This window comes from Cyprinus carpio, chromosome B20 (assembly GCF_018340385.1).
Source record: "Cyprinus carpio isolate SPL01 chromosome B20, ASM1834038v1, whole genome shotgun sequence".
In the NCBI taxonomy this organism is placed as follows: Eukaryota; Metazoa; Chordata; class Actinopteri; order Cypriniformes; family Cyprinidae; genus Cyprinus; species Cyprinus carpio.
Window position 1 is genome coordinate 25,947,898 of NC_056616.1, and position 23,474 is coordinate 25,971,371.

The following is a 23,474-nucleotide window of genomic DNA, read 5'->3' on the forward strand; positions in this document are numbered from 1 at the left end:
GACTCCAGGTTAAAGACTTGAGACTTGACTCAGACTCCAACTTAAAGACTTGTGAACATCTCTAACATGAGGATGAGTAAATGAGACAGAATTTCCATTGGGTAAATGAAACTTTAACGGTATTTTCTCTCAGCATAGTCCCAATCAGAATCAGTTTATTTTTTTTATTTTTTTAAGGTGCTGCTGTTACATACATACATACATGCATACATACACATCTGACATGAGAACAGAATAAAAATAAAATAAAATTAGTAAGACTTAGCAATAAATAATGCGTATGAATCTGGAACAGTAGATTGATTTATGTACAGATATGTGCAATTTTACTCTATATAGAACTGTATAAATATAGAGATATGCATATGTGTTACATAATACTTGAGAAAGGCAATCATTTAAGATGTCGAAATGATTTCGGAAAAATCAATTACAGAACACAGGTATGATATCATAGTACTGAGAAAACGGTTTTATCCTAGATGTCTAGTGCAAGAGATCTATAGCGTCTGCCCTGAGGGGAGAGTGCAACAGGTTGTGCGCGTGGTGAGAGGGTGCCTTTGAGATGATTTACCAGTTGCGCCGTTTCTTCACTCTGGGTTGTACATTCCTGAAGACGGGCAGGTGCCACCAATGATCCCTTTCTGCTGTCCTAACAGTCCGTTGCAGTCTTCTTCAATGTGATATGCAGGCTCTCCCAAACCTGACAGTTATAGAAGAGGCCACATAACTCAACTCATAATAGCCAAGAAAACTTTCCATCTGTGCCTGTGCAGGTTGAACTTTTTCAACTGACAGGAAGGAATAACAACCCTTGCTTGGCCTTTGTCACAATGGAGTCAATGTGAATGTCCCCATTCAAAATACTGATAAGATGGTTGTGCCCGGAACCTTAATGACGACCCACTTGCAGCCATCAGTAAACTGTTATCGATGGTATTGCATGGGGGGAGAGACAAGGGGTTTCTCCTGAGGCCACGATCATCTCCACTGTTTTTAAGCGTGTTGAGCTTCCAGTGTTGAGACTACACACATTACACAAACAGGCCAGCTCCTTAACATCCTGGCCTGTAAACAGACTCGTCGCCGGTCCTGGATGAGGCCGATTAGTGTTGTGTCATCTGCAAAAAACCCCTTCAGGAGCTTTGACAGAAGGGGCTTTAGAGGTCCAGTCCATTTGTGGTAAAGGAGAAGAGCAGTGGCTAGAGCACACAGCCCAGAGGAGCTCCTCGGTGCTGCTGAGTGCGGGTGTTTGAGAGTGAGGGTTCCCAGCCTCACTAGCTGCTTGCCTGTATTATCCACTGCCAATAAATGGATGTGGGTACAGAGGAGCTGTGTGATTTAGGGTTCTGAAGTGTGTCGCGGGATTATGGTGTTGAAAGCAGAGTGGAAGTTCCACAAACCAGATCCTTGCATAAATTCCTGGTTTGTCCAGATGCTTGGAAGATGTAGTGCAATCACATATTGCACTGTGCATCATCCACAGACCGGTTTTTTGCTCTGTAGCACACTACAGGGTGTGGGGAAGGTCCAGCAGGGTCCAGTAAATTCCCTTCAAGTGCCACAAGCACCATCCCGCTCGAATAACTTCATGACCACAGAGTTTAAATCAATTGGTCGGTAGTCAGTAAGATCAACTGATACATTTGTTGGTCTTGGGTACAGGGATGAGGTGGAGCCCTTGAATCAGGATGGGGACTTACAAAGTCAGCTTACAGAGACCTGTTATAAAGAATCAATGTGAAAATTGATGAATACTGACAGCAGCACAGGCTTTGAGGGCAAGCTGGAGAGACACTGTCTTGGGCCTTTGGCTTTCCTGTAGTCGTCTTCTTTTCCTGAATACTTCACATTTCTCATCCTCTTGCACAGATCTTGAGTACAGTCTTGAGAAAACAATAGGGGTAGGAGGTAGAGGGTGTTGATGGCTCTGCTAATGCTGTGAATTGGGCCGAGCGTGTGGTGAGTATCAGACCCTGGGGCTTTTTGCTTTTCAAACCGCGCGTCGCGCTGCTCTGACAAATAACGCCGGATTTCAGGTAGTCAGCCAGGTGTGTTGATTGGCCTCAGTGCTGGTGGCATGGCGGGTCTTGTTAGCGGGTGAGGGGCTTCAGAGCCATTCCACACTGATGTAAAACTCATTACTTTGAAAGCTGTTTGGTTATTAGCATAGGATCAGAGCAGTTTTTAACTTTGCCACTTTTATCTCCCTGTTCCAGTGTTGTATTTTACCTGTTTGTACGAGTCTTTGCCCCACTAACCATCCGTAGTCATCCTCTTTGGCCTGGCCGAAGCTGTTTTGAGCTTTGCATTGCATCTGAACCAGGTTTTGGTCGTGGTTAAAATTAAATAAGTCTTGTGTGGGAACACACTTCCTCACAGTGAACTGATGTAGGATGTCACGGTGTCAAGTAAGCTCATCCAAATCAGTGTCTGCAGCCGTCAAACTACTCCAGCTCGTATAGTTACCTAAAGCAGGACCTGTAACTTTGCGCTGCTATCATCAGCAGGTCCATCTCTTACAACAATTTTACTACTGGCCTTAGCAGTTTTCTGGAGGTAGGCTGTAGAAGATGAACGAAACAGGTAAGCAAGTAATCCCCGTGCAGTCTCTTGGGAGAGAGTGGTATGGCATCCATTTAAACAGTGGTAGCAGTGGTCCAGTATATTGGCTGTCTCTGGGTTGGGGCACTGTGATGTTCTGTCTATTTTATAGACGTTCACACGGGTGAGATTAGCTTCATTATAATCACTCTTGAGAATGATCATGAAAGAGTCCAGATAACATTGTTTTGTGTGTGTGATCTGATGGGGCCAACAGTTTTTTTCTAGCGCAACGCTCACACGTGCCTCAAGAGTTCATGTACACACTCACCAGAATAAATGATATGAAAAACTCCCGCTGTGAATAAACCAAGGCTTGCAGTTAATGAAGAAAGCTTTCCAAATTTGGCAACCACATCTTCTTTTAAGAACTGTCACATCTGTACACCAGCCTTCACTGACTATGAAAAAACATAATCCACCGCCCACTCTCTCTCCTCATCGTTTTCCCGATGACGGCGGGTGACGACGGTCTGCTCTGAACATGCTGGAAAGCCCGTTAGAAGTAACGCACTGTCTGGATTGCTCCGTTCAGCCAGTTTTCTGTGAAGCAGAGCACAGCGGAGTTTAAAAAAAGTCCTTGTTTTGTGCGTGTGAGTGAGGTAGTAGTTCATCTGATTTATAGGGAGCGGAGATTCACCAGATGAAGCTCATCGGCGCGGCGTCCTAAAATCCCCACTCTCAATAATTTAACGAGCATGCCGGCGTGCTTCCCTCGCGCTGCGTCGCCTTGGAGCGGTTGTATAGGAACGCAGCACCTCGGACTAAACATGTCCAGTATAGTAAAAGCATCTGAATGCTCGCAAATGTCAGCAGAAAGTTATTTGTTGTGCTATCTCTGATGTCCAGGAGTTCGTTCCTAGTAAAGCTGATCGGGAAAATATTGCTTAAAACAGGACAAACTAACAAAAAAGAGTACCAAGGACCAACTAACCATGGCTTTCCATCTGCGGCGCCAACCAGAAGACCTAAATGATGCTTTACGTCATATTTCATCCATAAATGGAAATTATATCAATCATTTACTCTTCCTCATGTCCTTCCAAACCTGTATGACTTTCATTTTTAGACCAAGGAGGGTATTATTGTGTTGTGTAAAATGGGCTCTGTTTTTTTTTTTTTATATACATTGAAAGTCACTGGGGTCTCATGAGGTGTGGACATAATCTGACGAGTCTTTATTTCTCATGCTAAACACTATCAAACAAAAGTAAATGCACCCCCAGTTGAATCTGTAATAATAGTATATAGGCGAAGCCAGTTTGCATCAAAGGTTTCTATTTAAATGTTTGAAGGAAATCATTCTTTTGATCTCTCTGAACACAATGACCAATTCAGAAGTGTTTAAGTTAGAATCCACTTGATACCACTCAAATCGTTGGTGTTTTTGACTGGTTCTTGCACACTCATGAATCCTCTCATTATAACAAAGTGGTAGACACAATGTAAATAATAGAAATCATTGCACAGTTTAGAAAACTTCATTGCTTAAAACATGGGCTTCGTTTTACATTTTGGCATTAACATGCGACCTGTTATCAGAATGTTGTCCACATACACATTGAAAAGACAAGTGTAAACGCACTTCAGAAAGGAATGTTATCCGATCAGCGTGTCCTGGTCCAGAGGGTAGTGATCGGATCTCGGTGTAATGTAAACGCAATCCAGCCATCGTGTCTGCATTTCGCAGGGTGGGACGTCACGCAAACGCATGCCCCCTCTCTTGCGAACTGTCAGAAAACAAAAGATGGAGAAACACCCGTGTGGAGGACTAGTGAGACTCCTACACTTCTCTTTGATTTGTTAAAATATCCCGTGACTGAAAATGCTTTTCAAAAGAAAACCCACCACTTCAGGTTGACATTGCACTGGGCAATTCTCTGCAGACTTATTTAAATATTGCATGGGAAGGACAGATCCGATCGTTTATCTAGATAGAAAAGTCAGTTGATGTTGCCAAGTGTAAACGCGCCGTGTTCTGACTGACTGATGATCCGATTGTGTAAACACAGCCATAATGTCATGAGATTGAGATGTACTAAGATTTACAGTTTTTTTAGTAATTGTAAAGAGAGCACTTTTTGTGCGCTTTCTAGGCCCATACAATCCCATTCAGAATTTTAATAAAAAGTTGCTTTTTATGGTGGCAAGAGGACCAACGGCCACATACATGCTGTGAAGTTTTAGGTGCGGACATCTGCATGTGAATGTGGGATACGCTCTCAAAACTGCAGTGACTGACATAGTGATAGTTATACCAAGGGTGGGAAAAAAAATAAATGTCCGAATAGGTTGTACACCCTCACTAATGGTTTAATGATGTCTCCATCCCATTTATTGATCTTCAGATCAGGCACACAGTTGAAATATGAATTTTCTCATTTTAATTTCCTGAGATCATGTTGTTTTTGTAAATATGGGTAACAGTGACAGGTTTAGGGAGGGTTACCTCAAATCTGAGAGTGTATATATATAAACAAATCTGAGATGCTCTGTGTGCATTTTGAGAGTTAAACTAGTTGGGGCATGTACTATATATATGTTCACATTTCTCTTTGGATATTGGTCTTTACCAAACTATAATCTGCAAAAATTATTCTGTTTTATACTTTGGTTTATAGTTAACTGCCTTTTTTTTACAGTAACAAAGGAGTTTATCTCAGCATCTAGAGTGGATGTGATGGACTTCTAATGAACTGACACTCAGATTGTTTTTCTCTGCTATCCCCTCCGACCGGACTCCTGTCTGAAAGTACCTCGTTATGTCATGGTTAAAGTGGCAATGTATGCTTTCTTGGTGCTGATGATCCTCACAACAGTTTTTGGGAACCTGCTGATCATCATCTCCATCTCTCACTTCAAACAGCTTCAGTCTCCAACTCATCTGATCGTTCGCTCTCTGGCTGCCAGTGACTGTCTGCTGGGCTCTCTTTGGTCAGCCGTACAGCATGGTGTGATCTGTTGAAGGCTGCTGGTATCTGGGAGAATTTGTATGTAAAGTTCATTCTACTTTGGACATGACCTTTTGTATCTCCTCAATACTGCATCTCAGTTTAATATCTGGTTGACAGGTACTGGGCCATTTATATGACCCTCTGAGGTACAAAATAAGGGTCACAAACAACACTGTGACTGTATTTACTACCTTCATTTGGCTGTTTTCATTTCTCTACAGTTTTTCTATTGTGTTTTCAGGTGTAAACAAATTGGTTTGGAGTCGTTCATCATGCCAGTTTTTATTGTGCGGGAAGTTGGTTTGTTTTGGTTTTTAACAAGCAATGGGGGTATTATATGTCCAATCTCACATTTTTCCTTCCCGGGGACGATTATGAGCTCTCTGTATATGAAAATCTTCTATGTTATGCACGAAAACAAAGTTATGTCAAAAAGAGTGACTGGAGGGTTGAAGAGCCAAAGCTCTGCTCACAGAGAGAGAAAAGCAGCTAAAACTCTGGCCATTGTCATGTGTGTTTTTTTGTTCTGCTGGCTGCCGAATTTTACTGCTGCTGCTCTTGACCCTTTTTTTTAATTTTTGGACCCCAGCTGTTGTTTTGATGGCTTTGTTTTGGTTTGGATATTTCAACTCGACTTGTAACCCCTTGATTTTATAGATTTTTCTACCCTTTGTTTTTCAGAAGGCTTTTTAAGATTCTTCATATCCACTTATATTTGTGGCATCAAACATTCTAACACATTGATATTTGAATGAATACTGCTCCCACACTTATTTCAGGCATCACAATAAATAATTTATTTTCATGTAATTCTTTTCAATTTCATATATGCTGGAACAGTTTTGCAAATATGTTTTACTGGAGGCAATGATTTTTAAGTAATCTGGTGTAAAAACCATGCATGCACAAAATATATTCCATTTATTATGAAAAAAAAAAAAACATTTTATTATTTTTTTGTGAAATAAACATTATAAATTGCTTTTAATACATTCAACACTTTGGACCATATTTCAGTGGGTTTACATTAAAACTGTCTCCCTTTCAAAAAACAGTCTTGATTGCCAGAAAACCAGTTATAATTTGACAGTTAAAATATATAGAAATTTTATTAAAGATATCACCTGTTGAGTGTGTGTAGATGGTCTATTTAGTTGGATGTTGGAGCTCTAAAAAAAAGCAATTAATTGGCTCTGAAAGAATTTTTTTTTGACAGTTACAGAATTAAAAAAAAAAAAAAAGTGTGTGTGTGTGTGTTTGCGGGGGGTGGATAAAGAACACTAAGCTCTTAAAAAAAGAGAAACTCTTATCACAAAATGGTTTTTCAGGACAGTTTGAGTCTAAATAGGTTACTATTTGCAGAGAGCCTGTCACAGTCATCAGCTGGTGTGCTTATGACAGCCACCAGAGGGCACTCTTCAGGATCATTGTTGGTTTGTTTTTGGACTTCAGTTCCCAGTCACCCCTTGCACTGATTATTGTTCCATTACCTTCAGCTTTTTGTAATTTTTTCTATTACAGTAGCTCTCACCGTTATATATACCAATACATATTATATATGTAGCTCACCTAGTCTTTTGTTTGCTGGAGTATTTCGTTCTATTACTTTCTGTTTTTTGTTTGTGTATGTTCCTTAAACTCAAAATATTAATAACCAAAAAACATTACACAATTAAACACCACAAATCATTTTAAATGTTGATTTTTTTTATTTATTTATTTATTTAATTTTTTTGCATTCCATGAAATTGGTATGATTTGGACTTTTAGATTTTTTACCAAAAAATATTACTTTTTTGAACACCCCACAGCATTAATGACATATTTAACTTCCTGAAAAACATATTTTCCCACCTCAGGCATCAAATCCCTATTATTGGTAATTATTTATGGGCACTATAAATCTTCAACCCGTTATGGACACTATGGGAGCACTCTGAATACGATCACAAAATGAATTTGTAATGAAATCACCATTTTCCTATGAATCAGATGTCCCTCACACTAATTCAGTATTTGCAAATATAAAAGTTACATAAAATCTCACAGTTTTGCTATACTAAATCCTGAAATGGAATTTTTTATGACAGCAACCTCATCATTTTTGATCAAAGAAGTGGGTTAACTTCAGAATTTGAACTAAAATTAGTTTTTTTATGATTGCTCTGAACATTTCAGACTGAGTTCAACAAACATTAAATTACTTTTTCATGAACTTAAAAAAATAATTAATAAAAATGTAGGTTTGACGGGATTGAGACTAGGGTAACGGGGTTGAAGATGGTAAACGGGGTTGAAGAGACAAATACATCTTAACATGTAAGTAGTTGTTTTTTACTCAAATTCCCTGTAAGATTTTCACACTGTATTTTATTATGTGACCAAGAAAGACAACAGATATAAATTGCAATTGAACTGAGTTTTATTAACCCAACTGCAGGAAAAACAACAATAACATAGTACATATTAGAAGATTATAAACTGACTGAATAGGTCTTCAAAATAAAACATATAACTTGTGTGGCATTCAATATCTGGCCCACACCTCTTTCAAGATCTCCACATGGAGAAGCACATGAAGCACACAGGCTCTGGTTTCCCAGCAACATACAACACCCCTATACAGTGTATCCGGAAAGTATTCACAGCACTTCACTTTTTCCACATTTTGTTATGTTACAAACTTGTTCCAAAATGAATTAAATTATTTTCCACAAAATTCTAAAAACAGTACCATAATGACAATGTTAAAGAAGTGTGTTTGAAATCTTTTGCTTATTTATAAATCACATGTACATAAGTATTCACCAGCCTTTTGCCATGACACTCAAAATTGACCTCAGGTGCATCCTGTTTCCACTGATCATCCTTGAGATGTTTCTACAACTTGATTGGAGTCCACCTGTAATAAATTCAGTTGATTGGACATGATTTGGAAAGTAAAACACCTGTCTATATAAGGGTCCCACAGGTAACAATGCATGTCAGAGCACAAACAAAGCCATGAAGTCCAAGGAATGTCTGTAGACCTCCAAGAGAGGATTGTATCGAGGCACAGATCTGGGGAAGGGTACAGAAAAATTTCTGCAGCATTGAAGGTTCACAGAAGCATGTAGTCTCTGTTACCCTTAATGGAAGAAGTTTGAAACAACCCAGGACTCTTCCTAGAGCTGGCCTCCTGGCCAAACTGAGCAGCTGATGGAGAAGGGCCTTGGTTAGACTGGTGACCAAGAACCTGATTGTTCATTCCATCTCCATGATCATATGTGGAGATAGGAGAAACCTACAGAAGGACAATCATCACAGCAACACTCCACCGATCTGGGCTTTGACAGTTGGCAAGACACAATCCTCTTCTCAGTGAAGACACATGAAAACACATTTGCCATTTGCAAAAAAGCACCTAAAGAACCCTCAGGCTACCTCAGGCAAGATTTTATGGTCTGATAAACCCTCAATTTCAAGCATCATGTTTGAAGGAAACCAGCTCTGCTCATCACCTGCAGAGTACCATCCCAAAAGTAAAGTGTGCTGGTAGCAGTCTCATGCTGTGGGGCTGTTTTTCAGCGGCAGGGACTGAGGGACTCGTCAGAGTAGAAGAAAAGCTCAATGCACCAAAATATTTGAGATAGAATTAAAGGGATACAGCACCCCAAAATGAAAATTTTGTCATTAATCACTTACCCCCATGTCGTTCCAAACCCGTAAAAGCTCTGTTCATCTTTGGAACACAATTTAAAATATTTTGGATGAAAACCGGGAGGCCTGTGACAGTAAATTAGACTGCCATGTTAATAACCAGTGTCAAGGTCCATAAAAGGTATGAAAGTTGTCGTCAGAATACTCCATCTGCCATCAGACGTGCTATCTGGGTTATATTAAGTGACAGGAACACAGAGCAGACCGTTGACAAAGGAATTATTGAATAAAGTCATTATTTTTGTTTTCTTCACTTACAAAAAGTGTTCCCGTCACTTCATATAACCCAGATTGCACATCTGATGGCAGATGGAGTATTCTGATTCGACTTTCATACCTTTTATAGAACTTGACACTGTTATTTATTTGGCAGTCTATGGGACAGTCACAAGCCTCCAGGTTTTCATCCAAAATATCTTTAATTGTGTTCCGAGGACGAACGGAGCTTTCACGGGTTTGGAACAACATGGGGGTAAGTGATTGACAAAATTTTCATTATGGGGTGGAGTATCCCTTTAATGAATTGATTGAGATAGCATTAATGAAAATGATTCAGAATCTCTGACTGGGCAGAAGGTTCACCTTCCAACAGGACAACAACCCTAATCACACAGCCAAGATAACAAAGAAGTGGGTACAGGACAATTCTATGAATGTCCTAGGGTAGCCCAGACTAGAACCCAACTGAACAACTCTGGAGAGATCTAAAAACCAGACTCACCGACACTCCACATCCAACCTGATGGCGCTTGAGAGGTCTTGCAAAGGAGAATGGGAGAAACTGTCCAAAAATAGATGTGCCAAATTTGTAGCATCATACTCAAAGACTTGAGGCTGTAATTGCTGCCAGAGGTGCTTCAACACAGTATTAAGCAAAGGCTGTGAATACTTATGTACATGTGTTGTGTGTGTGTGTGTGTGTGTGTGTGTGTGTGTGTGTGTGTGTGTGTGTGTGTGTTTTATAAATTTGCAAAGATTTCAAACAAACTTTGTTCAAGTTGTCATTATGGGGTATTGTTTACTGAACACTGACACACACACACACACATACACACACAACACGCACACACACACACACACATACACACACACAAACATAGCTTTGACATGGACATTACTACATTCAACATATGCATGTGGTATTAGATTCTTGATCAAATATAATAATTTATTTAAATTACTGGATAACTTCAGAATCAAGGTGTTAAGAACATAACTCCATCACAATCTCACAACCCCGTTATGATCAAATAAATAATGGGGTTGAGTGTGACGGGATTGTGATTTTTTTTTGCCTCAAAACTGCCCCTGCCCTAAATGTAAGTGAATAAACAGGAGAGCATATGGTATCATGTATATTGTTAAAATAACAAAGATAATTTTCACAAGTAATCGTTTTCTATCTTTATTAGATGTAACAGGGTTGAGTCATTAAGCTTGACAATCACAATATCACAATATTGATAATGTTATGGTTATAAAGGAGGTGGTAACTTGCCTATGTCTGCTCACAATGTTGCTCAGAAGAGTTATATGGTGCCACTTCCTATTAATGATGTCACATAAGGATCAGTTCATTATTTTTATGGGGGGAGAATGATTTGTGTAACGGGGTTGAGGGGTTACTGAGGTACGGAACTAAATAATATTATTTTATTGAATAACCATGAAATTTACAGTACAAAAAAGACATGAAAAAACAAAAAAACACAAAAAAATAATAAAAATAATAACATAAAGTATGGACTTTTTTCTAATTTTATTATTCATATCCCAAGTACACTTTTATAGAAGGCCATGAGGGAAAAAAGGTGGTGTCCACTGAAAAAAACAACATAATTTCTAATATATAGATAAAATGTATGTCATGTTTTTAAAACCTATTAAAGGAGACATTTCAATTAATACAAAAAGATTTTAAAAATAGATTTTGGTGACCCAATAGATAAAATACACTTAAAAAGGTCAGAGGGACTCAAATTGTACCGATTTTGTGGAATGACTCAACTGTTGTATTTTTTTAATGTACTTCTATTCTTAGTCACATCTTTTAGAAGAAAAGGGCTTTTGTGTCCCACAGCAAACAAAGTAAATATTACATGGCAAGTAATGGTTAAACGATTACAGAAAAGATTTTCATTTTAAAGTTTTAAATTTTAGTCTTGTTTAACATTATGAACAGACAAACACAAAAATTGGTTCTTCAGCAGTTCTTTGTGGTGGTTAAGGTGCTATATAGTACCACTGCCATACAAAGAACCTACTAAGGCCCTGCATAGTTCTTTAAAGGTTCTATATCTCTCAGTTTAGTTGGGGAAGGGGTTAAAAACAACATTAAAATACAGTGTATTTTCTGAAGATAACGTGGTTCTCAACCTTTTTGCCCCCAAGGCCCCCCATAAGGAAATATTCCAGGGCCCCCACATGAGACTTTTTGACCTCAGAAAAGCATAAGTGATTCACAACAGCTTTTGCTGTATTCAAATCCTGTTGATAGCAAAAATATAAAAAAGTGTAGTAACACATCTAAAATTTAAGGAGGAGAATGGGGTTCCTCTTATGGTTCTACATAGCACCATCTTTAAAGATAGATGCTAAATAGCACTAAAAATGGTTCCGCTATGATTACGTGCCAATGAACCAATTTTAGAGTTATTTTGCACAATTTTTTTTAGAGTGTATTCTTTAACTACGAGTTGGCAGCAGAAATCACACAAAACAAAACGAAATGGTATCATTTCATATTAAGCATAAATGAATAAACATAATTTAAAGGGGTCATATGATGTTGCTAAAAAGAACAACATTTTCTGTATTTGGTGTAATGAAATGTGTTTATACGGTTTAAGGTTCAGAAAACACATTATTTTCCACATACTGTACATTATTGTTGCTCCTCTATGCCCCGCCTTCTGAAACACATTGATTTTTACAAAGCTCATCGTTCTGAAAAGCGAGGTGTGCTCTGATTGGCCAGCTATCCAGCGCGTTGTGATTGGCCAAATGCCTCAAGCATGTGACAGAAATGTTATGCCCCTTTACATACTGTGATGCCGTGTCCTAGCGCGACGAGACAAAAACATTAAAACCCATTATAAATGAGGCATTTGTTGCATCCAGTGGGGACATAATGCGCGAATTCAAAAAATACAGCCAGAAGAAGCCTTACATCAGCCATTGGCTCTTGTGTGTCTCATGACCGATTGCATCATGCTACGGGAGTATCTTTTTGAATGATGTGATGTGAGTGCGTTAACAGAGTGGGATCATTTTAAGCAATTAAAACCTTATGTTTTACTCTTTTCTTTCTCATAAAGATATCGTATGGCTTCAGAAGACTGGGAATGCAACACAACATGATTGTAATGCTTTTATACCGCTTGTTTATGGTTGGTTTTTGCAATAAATACCTGTGACTGTACTTTTATTTGCCTGTTACAAGTTTTATATTGTTCAGAAGTGGATAGGTTAAGGGTAGGGGTGGGATTACATGCTCCAATGAAAGTATAAATTTATATAAAATTATTTATATTTAATGCAAATGCATGAAAACCATTAAATTAAAACAAACAACCAAAAACAATGGAAGACCCTGTGCTTCGAGAAATGACGCTAAAGGTGTACCTTGAGCATCAAAAAGGGATGCCAAGGGGTCCTGACCAAGCATCAATATATGATGAGTTGGAGTGAGACTGTGTTGGGCATGGACTAGTTTTATCTTTTATAAAGAATATCTCTTTGGATTTGAGACTTTAGTTTTTGCAACTTTACAGATCTTCTTTATGAACCAAGAGCTTGTAACACCCCAAAGAGAAAGGAAAACTTGAAATCACATCAAGTCAAGTTACAAATCACCACAGCACATGTGCCTTGGTGAGTGAAATTCTTGGGAGCGTGCTCCAGAAATTGCAGAAACAATTAACAAAGAAAAATTAACATATAACCATACAGACTTTAACAGATGACAATGTGCAATATGCACATACATATAGTCAGTACACACAGTGTATTATTAGACATACTTACAGTTAGCACTACACATTATACGCAATATGTACATACATACAGTTAGCACTACACATTATACACTACACAGAATGTACACATTCCACATTATGTAAACATATATACGCATGAAAATATGCTACGGTGCAACAGAGTATATGTGAACTGGATAAAGAAATGTCATTGATGTGCATCGGATGGTATCCAGTGGTAACGGGTAGGTTATTGTATTAAATGCAGTGTGTATGTATAGTCCAGTGTTGAACTGTTGAAGTTAAAGTGCAGTGTGTTGCATACCATATTGTGGGAGTATGCTGTAAGGTGTATTAGTTCTGACTGTTCATTAGTCTGATAGCCTGAGGGAAAAAGCTATCCCTCAGTCGGCCAGTGCGAGATTGGATACTGCGAAGACGTCTTCCTGAGGGCAGCAGAGAGAGCAGTGTGTGGGACGGATGGCTGGAGTCACTGATGATCCTCCGGGATTTCTTTATACACCGCCTGGTGTAGATGTCCTGGAGGGAGGGAAGCTCACCTCCAACAATGTGGCTGGCAGTTCGCACAACCCTTTTCAGAGCTTTATGGTTGCCAGCGGTGCTGTTTCCAAACCAGGCAGTGATGCAGCCCGTCAGTGCAAGTGTAGAATGTTCTGAGGATGCTGGGGCTCATTCCAAACTTCCTCAGCCATCTCAGGAAGAAGAGCCTTCTTCAGCACTGCGTCAGTGTGTGTAGACCAGGTGAGATCCTCACTGATGTTAACGCCGAGGAACTTGAAGCTGCTTACCCGCTCCACAGGTGTCTTGTCGATGGTGATGGGTTTGTGTTTTATGCTCTGTCTTCTGAAATCCACCACCAGCTCCTTGGTCTTGTCGATGTTAGTGAGAGGTGGTTCTCCTGACACCATTTAGTCAGGGTGCTCACCTCCTCTCTGTAGGCCGTCTCATCGTTGTTGGTGATCAGGCCTATCACCGTTGTGTCATCAGCGAATTTGATGATGACGCTGGAGCTGTGTGTGGCTGTACAGTCATGTGTATACAGGGAGTACAGGAGTGGGCTGAGGACACAGCCCTGAGGAGCACCAGTGTTGAGGGTGCAGCAGGGATGAAGTGTTGTTGCCCATTCTGACCACCTGACTTCTGCCTGTCAGGAAGTCCAGGATCCAGCTGCGCGGAGATCTGTTTAGTCCCAGAGTCTGGAGATTTGCAACAAGTGTGGCGGGCACTATGGTGTTAAATGCTGAGCTGTAGTCCACAAACAGCATTCTCACATAGGTGTTCTTATTTTCCAGGTGGGAGAGAGCAGTGTGTAGGGTGAAAGCAATATCATTGTCTGTAGAATGGTTGCTGCGATATGCAAATTGTAGCGGATCCAATGAGGCAGGCAGCACAGAGCAGATGTAATCTCTGACAAGTCTCTCAAAACACTTACTGAAGATGGGTGTGAGAGCAACGGGCCTCCAGTCATTTAAGCACGTGATTTTGTTTTTCTTTGGTATGGGCACAATGGTAGATTTTTTGAAGCACAAGGGAACCACAGACAGACAGAGGGAGAGGTTGAAAATGTCTGTGAAAACACCGGCTAGTTGGAATGCGCATGCTCGGAGCACACGGCCTGGGATGCCATCAGGACCCGCAGCCTTGTGGATATTCCCCTGTCGGAACCTCTTCTGCAGCAGCCACGGGAGCACTTCCGTGTGGGCAGTGTTGTGAGACTCGAAACGAGCATGAAAGTTATTAAGCTCATACGGTAGAGAGGTGGCAATGTTCACAGTAGCTGGTTTATTCCCTTTAAAATCTGTGATGTTATTGATGCCCTGCCACATGCTTATTGCATCGTTGGTGTTGAATTGTTCTTCAACTTTGTTTTTATATTGTCTTTTTGCGGCTGAGATCGTAACTGGCTTCTTTGTGATCATCAGCGTTTCCGGATTTAAAAGCAGATGTCCGCGCTGACAAGGCTGCTCGAACATCGATATTAATCCACGGTTTTTGGTTGGGGTAGATGCTGATTGTTTTTGTCGGCACTACAAAAACAATGTAAACAGCTGTGATTGTGACCGCTGTAAATTCCTTCGGTAGCCAGAATGGTCAACACAGATGCATATGAAATTCCAGATCAGGGGAGCAGAAGGATTTAATAGAGTGTAGGTTCCTTTCATCACACCACGAGTTGTTGATAAAGAAACAAACGCCCCCACCTGAAGAACCCCTGTGCACGGAGAACCCCGTAAGCTTCGACGGCTGAGTCTGGAACCACTGCAGACATCCAGGTTTCTGTGAGGCAAATAATGCAGCAGTCCCTTGTTTCTCGTTGGTATGAGATACATGCCTGCAGTTCACAGACTTTGTTGTCTAGTGCCTGAACATTAGCCAGCAAAATGGTTTGAAGAGAAGGTCGGAGGGGACAACATCTGAGTCTGACAAGGATACTGGCTTTCTTCCCCCTTTTCCGGTGGCATTTCTTTTGTTGCGACTGTGCGGCCCAGACAAAGGGCTCTGATGCGGTGTTTGTAAACAAAGCGCCAGTGTTCAAGAACTCAAAGTCCGCACTGCTTTTCGCGACATAGGAACCTATGTTTAAAAGCATGTGTCTGTCATAGACAGTCATACAAACAACATCCAACACGTAGGACAACAAAATAACAAGTAAAACAAACGAAAAACTGCAAAGTTTACTCGGCACTCGCAACACGGCCACCATGCTCGCAGTCATCTTGGATCTATCCATTGCCATTAATATGACAACTGAATGCAATATAATAAAAATATTAATGTGCCAATTGCAGTATTCATAATAATTAATGTGTAAGTCTATAAAGTTGTTCATATATGAATAATTTACATTTTATGTGTTTAGATGCTGTAAATACATTATTATTGTACATTTCAGCATCTATGCAAATATAAGTAAATGTACATTTTATAGAACCACATTTTGCATAAAATACATGATACTCCCATAGTGTATCTAATGCTCACTTATTTTTTCATTTTAATCTCCAGAGCTAATGTTGTTTTTGTAACTATGGGTAACAGTGTCAGGAGTAGGAGGGTTGCTTCAAATATGAGGGTATTTATGGACAAAACTCAGCTGCTGTATATTTAGGGAGTTAAAATAGACGGACATGTACTATATATTTATATTTATCTTTACTAAACAAATGTTGATAATTGTCAACCTTTTAACAAAGAAAATCATCTCAGCATCTGGAAAAGATGATGACTTCAAATAAGACTCAAACTGAGAATATGTTTCTCTGTTATCCACTCCGGCCAAACTCCTGTCCAAAACTGCAACGTCTTACTGTTGTTAAAGTGGCAATGTATGCTTTCTTTGTGCTGATGATCCTCACAACAGTTTTTGGGAACCTGCTGATCATCATCTCCATCTCTCAATTCAAACAGCTTCAGTCTCCAACTCATCTGATCGTTCGCTCTCTGGCTGTCAGTGACTGTCTGCTGGGCTCTTTGGTCATGCCGTACAGCATGGTGCGATCTGTTGAAGGCTGCTGGTATCTGGGAGAATTCTTGTGTAAAGTTCATTCTAGTTTAGACATGACCTTCTCTATGTCCTCTTTACTGCATCTCAGTTTGATATCTGTTGACAGATACTGGGCCATTTGTGACCCTCTGAGGTACAAAATGAGGGTCACAAACAAAACTGTAACTGTATTTATTACCTTCATATGGCTATTTTCATTTGTATACAGTTTCTCTGTTGTGTTTTCAGGGATAAATGCAGTTGGATTGGAAATGCTTATATTGCAGACTTATTGTGTGGGAAATTGTGTTATGTTTTTTAACAAGGAGTGGAGTATTATATGTCCAGTTCTTTTATTCTTCCTTCCTGGGACGATCATGAGCTCTCTGTATGTAAAAATCTTCTATGTTGCACGAAAACATGCAAAAGTTATGTCAGAAAGACTAACTGGAGGGTTGAAGAGCCAAAGCTCTGCTCACAGAGAGAGAAAAGCAGCTAAAACTCTGGCCATTGTCATGGGTGTTTATTTGTTCTGCTGGCTGCCGTATTTTACTGCTGCTGTTCTTGACCCTTTTTTCAATTATTGGACCCCAGCTGTTGTTTTTGATGCTTTGTTTTGGTTTGCATATTTCAACTCAGCTTGTAACCCCTTGATTTATGGTTTATTCTACTCTTGTTTTCAGAAGGCCTTTAAGATTCTCATATCCACTTATTTCTGTGGCATCAAGCATTCTAACACATTCATATTTGAATGAATTCTGCTCTCACACCAGTTTCAGGCATCACAATAAATATTTATTATGTGTAATTCTTTTTATTTTATATATGCTGAAATTATTTTGCAAATGTGTTTTACTGGATGCAGTTTTTAATATTTTTACTAATCTGATGGAAAAGATGGGCACGCATGCACGGTTTGCACTATATTCAAAATAGATTTCAATCATTATAAAACAACCTAAATAGCCTGCATTTGCAATAGCCTGCAAATTGATATTATAAATTGCGTTCAATACATTAAACTATTTTTATCACATTTCATTGGGTTTTACATTAAAATAGTACAAAGTACTAAAATATTAAAAGGTATTAAATTAAAATACTTAGAAAAGCAGTCATATTTTAGGAGTTTGTTTGGTTTAAATTTCCTGATTAAGATCCAGATGAGTAAGGGAAGTGTTCGGTTTAAAAACTGAAAAGAGGAAAAAAGACATGGCTGACAGAAAACCAGTTATAATTTGAAAGTTAAAATGTATAGACATTTTAAGAAAGATATCACATAGCCTACCTGTTGAGTGTGTGTTGACGGTCTCACAGACTGTAAGTATGTTCACATGTGTAAAGGATTTGCCACTGATGATTCAAATGCAAGTTTTGAGCAGTGTAGAGCTGCTGTTCTCAATTCTAGTTCTCACGCCTCTTTGCTCTGCACACTTGTATGTTTCTTTTATCGCTTCAGACGTTTGTTCTATTCAAACATATGTGCCCTGCAAAGCGGACATCACAGGGTATTTCCATGATTCCAGTTCGAAGCGATTGTATATGTTCCATTCAAAGTGTACTGAAGTGTGCGAGATGTGAATTTTAATTGTATTTATTTACAGAAGTACATGATTTCACACTTGTCAGTGTGTGAAGATGTTGCACAGCACAAATCTGTGAATGAATGTTCCGAAGTGAAGTAAAATTCAGATTTACCCTGCTCAGTGAGAAGGGAGCAATGAACACTGTGTACAGACCATGTCAATCGGAACACAGTTCATGCATGGAGCTCACTTCTAACAAGCTGATTATCTGAATCAGGTGTTTTAAGAAAGAGAGACAAAATGTGCAGAGCAATGGGGGTGAGGACTGGAATTGAGAACCACTGGTTTAGATTATGCTTGTTGTTTGCCGATTCTCCGATCACATGCAATGCAGCGCATAAAAAGACAGTATAAGCAGGTCCACATGCGCCACCAAAATAAAAAATGCGCTGTAAAAATAAGATCTGACTTGATTTAATAACAGCTGTTATTGCACAAGTACCATTTTAAATCGACAAACTGTACTATGTAAGATTTCTATTCAGCCTAAAAAAGCATCAATCTTTTTATGAAGCACAATGCAGAACTTGCGCGTATACTTACTTCCCAGCAACCCGCCAAAATAAAAGCCTGCTGATTTTAAGTTTGAAAATGATGAAAACGCTTTTATTTACTTTTTATCCAAAGTGACTTACAACTGGGGAAATACATAAAGCGATTCTTCTTATAGAGGCAAACAAATAAAGTAGTAGTAAATAGTAGCATTTTATTTTTTTAAATTTACTATAAAATAATTGTATTTGTATTTAATACTAGGCCTACTTTTTAATTTTAAATAGTTTTACCACACATTATTATTTAGTTTAATATTTTATTTAAAAACTAAATAAACTAAATAAGTCCAATAATAAGTATTATTAATACATTTTCATAGTTATATTTAATGTGTCACATTATATCTCCCCGGGTGCTCCAGCATAAATAGCTGTCCACTGCTTTGGTTGTGTATTCATGGTGTGTGTGTGCACTTTGGATAGGCTAAATGCAGAGCATTAATTCTAAGTATGGGTCACCATACTTGGCTGTATGTCACTTTCACATATGCAGTGTGAAGACCAAGCCAAATCTCCAGGTTCTCTTATTAGAACCAGGATTAAAAAGTTATGTGCACCCCTGAGTATACAGTCAGGTCCATAAATATTGGGACATCGACACAATTCTAATCTTTTTGGCTCTATACACCACAACAATGGATTTGGAATGAAACGAACAAGATGTGCGTTAACTGCAGACTTTCAGCTTTAATTTGAGGGTATTTACATCCAAATCAGGTGAACGGTGTAGGAATTACAACAGTTTGTATATGTGCCTCCCACTTTTTAAGGGACCAAAAGTAATGGGACAGATTAACAATCATAAATCAAACTTTCACTTTTTAATACTTGGTTGCAAATTCTTTGCAGTCAATTACAGCCTAAAGTCTGGAACGCATAGACATCACCAGACGCTGGGTTTCATCCCTGGTGATGCTCTGCCAGGCCTCTACTGCAAGCTGTCTTCAGTTCCTGCTTGTTCTTGGGGCAGTTTACCTTCAGTTTTGTCTTCAGCAAGTGAAATGCATGCGCAATCGGATTCAGATCAGGTGATTGACTTGGCCATTGCATAACATTCCACTTCTTTCCCTTAAATAAAACTCTTTGGTTGCTTTTGCAGTATGCTTCGGGTCATTGTCCATCTGCATTGTGAAGCACCGTCCAATGAGTTCTGAAGCATTTGGCTGAATAGGAGCAGATAACATTGCCCGAAACACTTCAGAATTCATCCTGCTGCTTTTGTCAGCAGTCACACCATCAATAAATACAAAAGAACCATTTCCTTTGGCAGCCATACATGCCCACGCCATGACACTACCACCACCACCATGCTTCACTCATGAGGTGGTATGCTTTGGATCATCCTTTCCTTCTCCATACTCTTCTCTTCCCATCACTCTGGTACACGTTGATCGTTGTCTCATCTGTCCATAGGATGTTGTTCCAGAACTGTGAAGGCTTTTTTAGATGTTGTTTGGCAAACTCTAATCTGGCCTTCCTGTTTCTGAGGCTCACCAATGGTTTACATCTTGTGGTGAACCCTCTGTATTCACTCTGGTGAATTCTTCTCTTGATTGTTGACTTTGACACACATACACCTACCTCCTGGAGAGTGTTCTTGATCTGGCCAACTGTTGTGAAGGGTGTTTTCTTCACCAGGGAAAGAATTCTACGGTCATCCACCACAGTTGTTTTCCCGTGGTCTTCCGGGTCTTTTGGTGTTGCTGAGCTCACAGGTGCATTCTTTCTTTTTAAGAATGTTCCAAACAGTTGATTTGGCCACACCTAATGTTTTTGCTATCTCTCTGATGGGTTTGTTTTGTTTTTTCAGCCTAATGATGGCTTGCTTCACTGATAGTCACAGCTCTTTGAATCTCATATTGAGAGTTGACAGCAACAGATTCCAAATGCAAATAGCACATTTGAAATGAACTCTGGACCTTTTATCTGCTCCTTGTAAATGGAATAATAAGGGAATAACACACACCTGACCATGGAACAGCTGAGCAGCCCATTGTCCCATTACTTTTGGTCCCTTAAAAAGTGGGAGGCACATATACAAACTGTTGTAATTCCTACAACGTCACCTGATTTGGATGTAAATACCCTCAAATTAAAGCTGAAAGTCTGCAGTTAAAGCACATCTTGTTCGTTTCATTTCAAATCCATTGTGGTGGTGTATAGAGCCAAAAAGATTAGAATTGTGTCGATGTCCCAATATTTATGGACCTGACTGTAAGTCATTATAATTCGTAATTATGCTCAAGAAAGCTAAAGTACCTTCTCAGTGAAAGGAATGAAATTATTTCCGTACAAAATTAATTATTTGTGAAGCCAAACACTCAGGAACTCTCGCAATGCAAATGCCATTCCACATAACAAATGGCTTTGATCTCTTTGTGAAGCCAAACACTTGCTCCATCTACTCTTTGGTTCCACTTACGAGGGGGTGTGTTCCCCTTTTAGTGGTCTTTGAGAGTCAGGTGTGACCCTGAAGTGATCACGGGAAACTAAAGAACCAAATTGACTTTTTTTTAATGTTTTTACAACTGATTTGAAGATTTCTTTGTTGTCTGGTCTGAGTATTTAAGGGAAGTGACACAACACTACTGGATGATTCTGTTGTCAGATCAGCCCGTTGTAACACAAGGACTCGGGAACAGAAGGTTAAAGCGGGTTATGTTTATTGAAGGGGTTTTGAGCAGAGTATGGGAGATATGCAGAGGATATGGTAACTGATGAAGCGGGTTCCGGCAGGATGGACAGGATGGGGGTTTCTAGAACCGTCGGTTGGGGTGACCAGGGGAACAGACACGTTGCACACACCTCAGGGTTCGCGCAGGAGAGGAGAACTTGGGGAATGGATCGCAGGAGACACTCGGGAGGGACGCTGGAAAGACACTGGAGAAACACAGGGGTCTGGGAGAAGGAGTCAATGAAAGGTAAGTAGCAAGGTTTGTAATGAGTCAATGCAGGTAGCTAACAACAGGAGCGGTTCCGCTAAGCAGCTACAAGATTGGACGATGAGAGTGACTGAGTTGTGTGCTTTTATGTGGAGGTGAGCTGATGGGTTGATGGTGAATAGGTGCTGGTGATTAGATGATTGGATGGTGAACAGGTGCTGGAGATAAATGCATGAGTGAGGGAGTGTGCAGAGGGTGATGAGCCTGACCGACTTGTGACACCCTTAGTGTGGCGTGTATTTCATATGCCCTATACTATGTATCTTCCTGAAGTCAGGTATATCATTATTTATTCAAAAATGTAATTGTGTCAAACACATTGTGCCCATAGAGCACACTGTATAGTTGTTTGTGCTACTACCAGTGCACATTGTCTAGTTAAGTTTATTCTCTTAAACACCTGAGTGCTTTGCTATGCATTTTAGACCATGTGTCTTAAATTGGTATAATTGTTACATGTGTAACTATGTTAAATTCGTTTGTCTCCTGCGTGGATCAGTTGGTCGTTCCCCATATGCCTACAGTGTCTATGTGCAGGAGCAAGGTTGCCACGCGACTACATTGTGATTCACAATTGCACTATCCTTTCTAACTTGGCTTCTTTTTTGTGTGTGCTTGCAGCGCAAACTTCAATCCATGTATTCCACCGATATACTAGCGGATTATACAATGCAAGGTTATGTCAGAAAGAGTGACTGGAGGGATAAAGAGCCAAAGCTCTGCTCACAGAGAGAAAACCAGCTAAAACTCTGGCCATTGTCATTGGTGTTTATTTGTTATGCTGGCTGCCTTTTTTTACTGTGTCTGTTCTAGACACTTTTTTTCAATTTTTGGACCCCAGCTGTTGTTTGTAATGCTTTGTTCTGGTTTGCATATTTCAACTCGACTTGTAACCCCTTGATTTATGGATTTTTCTACACTTGTTTTCAGAAGGCCTTTAAGATTCTCATATCCACTTATATCTGTGCCTTAAAGCATTCTAAAACATTAATATCTGAATGAATACTGCTATCACACTTATTTCAGGCATCACAATAAATATTTATTTTTATGTAATTCTTTTTGTTCCATATATGCTGAACCCATTTTGCAAATGTGTTTTACTGGAAGCTGTCCTACTATTTTTAGTAATCTAATTAAAAAGAGGGGCACGCATGCAGGGTTTGCACTATATTCAAAATTTATTTCAGCTATTATTAAACAAACTAAATAGCCTGCATTTCTGTGAAATTAACATTATAAATCGCTTTTAATACTCAAACTCTTTTGATCACATTTCACATTAAAATAGTCTCCCTTTAGAAAAGCAGTCATATTTTAGGAGTTTGTTTGGTTTAAATTTACTGATTACGATCCAGATGATTAAGGGAAGTATCCTCAACTGAACCAACCTGGTCACACTTACATCTAATGTTTAAAAACTGAAAAAAGACATGTGACAGAAAACCAGTTATAATTTGAAAGTTAAAATGTTAAGAAAGACATAAAATGTCTATAACCTACCTGTTGAGTGTGTGTTGACGGTCTTTGCAGTTGGATGGTTTGGAGTTCCAAAAGCTTGATTATGAAGTGGCTCGTTTTGTAACTATGTTGCATTATCTTTATGTATTTTATGATTCTATTGTCATTTAAGAGAAAATGGCTAGATGAACA

General features: G+C 39.3%; 1 protein-coding gene and 1 pseudogene across 1 annotated transcript; both read left to right on the top strand.

Moving 5' to 3' along the window:
- Positions 1 to 5,340: 5,340 nt before the first annotated feature.
- Positions 5,341 to 6,313, top strand: LOC122141020 (annotated as a pseudogene).
- A 10,002-nt stretch (positions 6,314 to 16,315) lies between these two features.
- LOC109089510 (trace amine-associated receptor 4-like) lies at positions 16,316 to 17,494 on the top strand. Its single transcript, XM_019103575.2, has one exon. It carries the CDS (start codon positions 16,475 to 16,477, stop codon positions 17,492 to 17,494), a length of 1,020 nt encoding a protein of 339 aa, XP_018959120.2. The 5' UTR covers positions 16,316 to 16,474.
- The last annotated feature ends 5,980 nt before the right edge of the window (positions 17,495 to 23,474 follow it).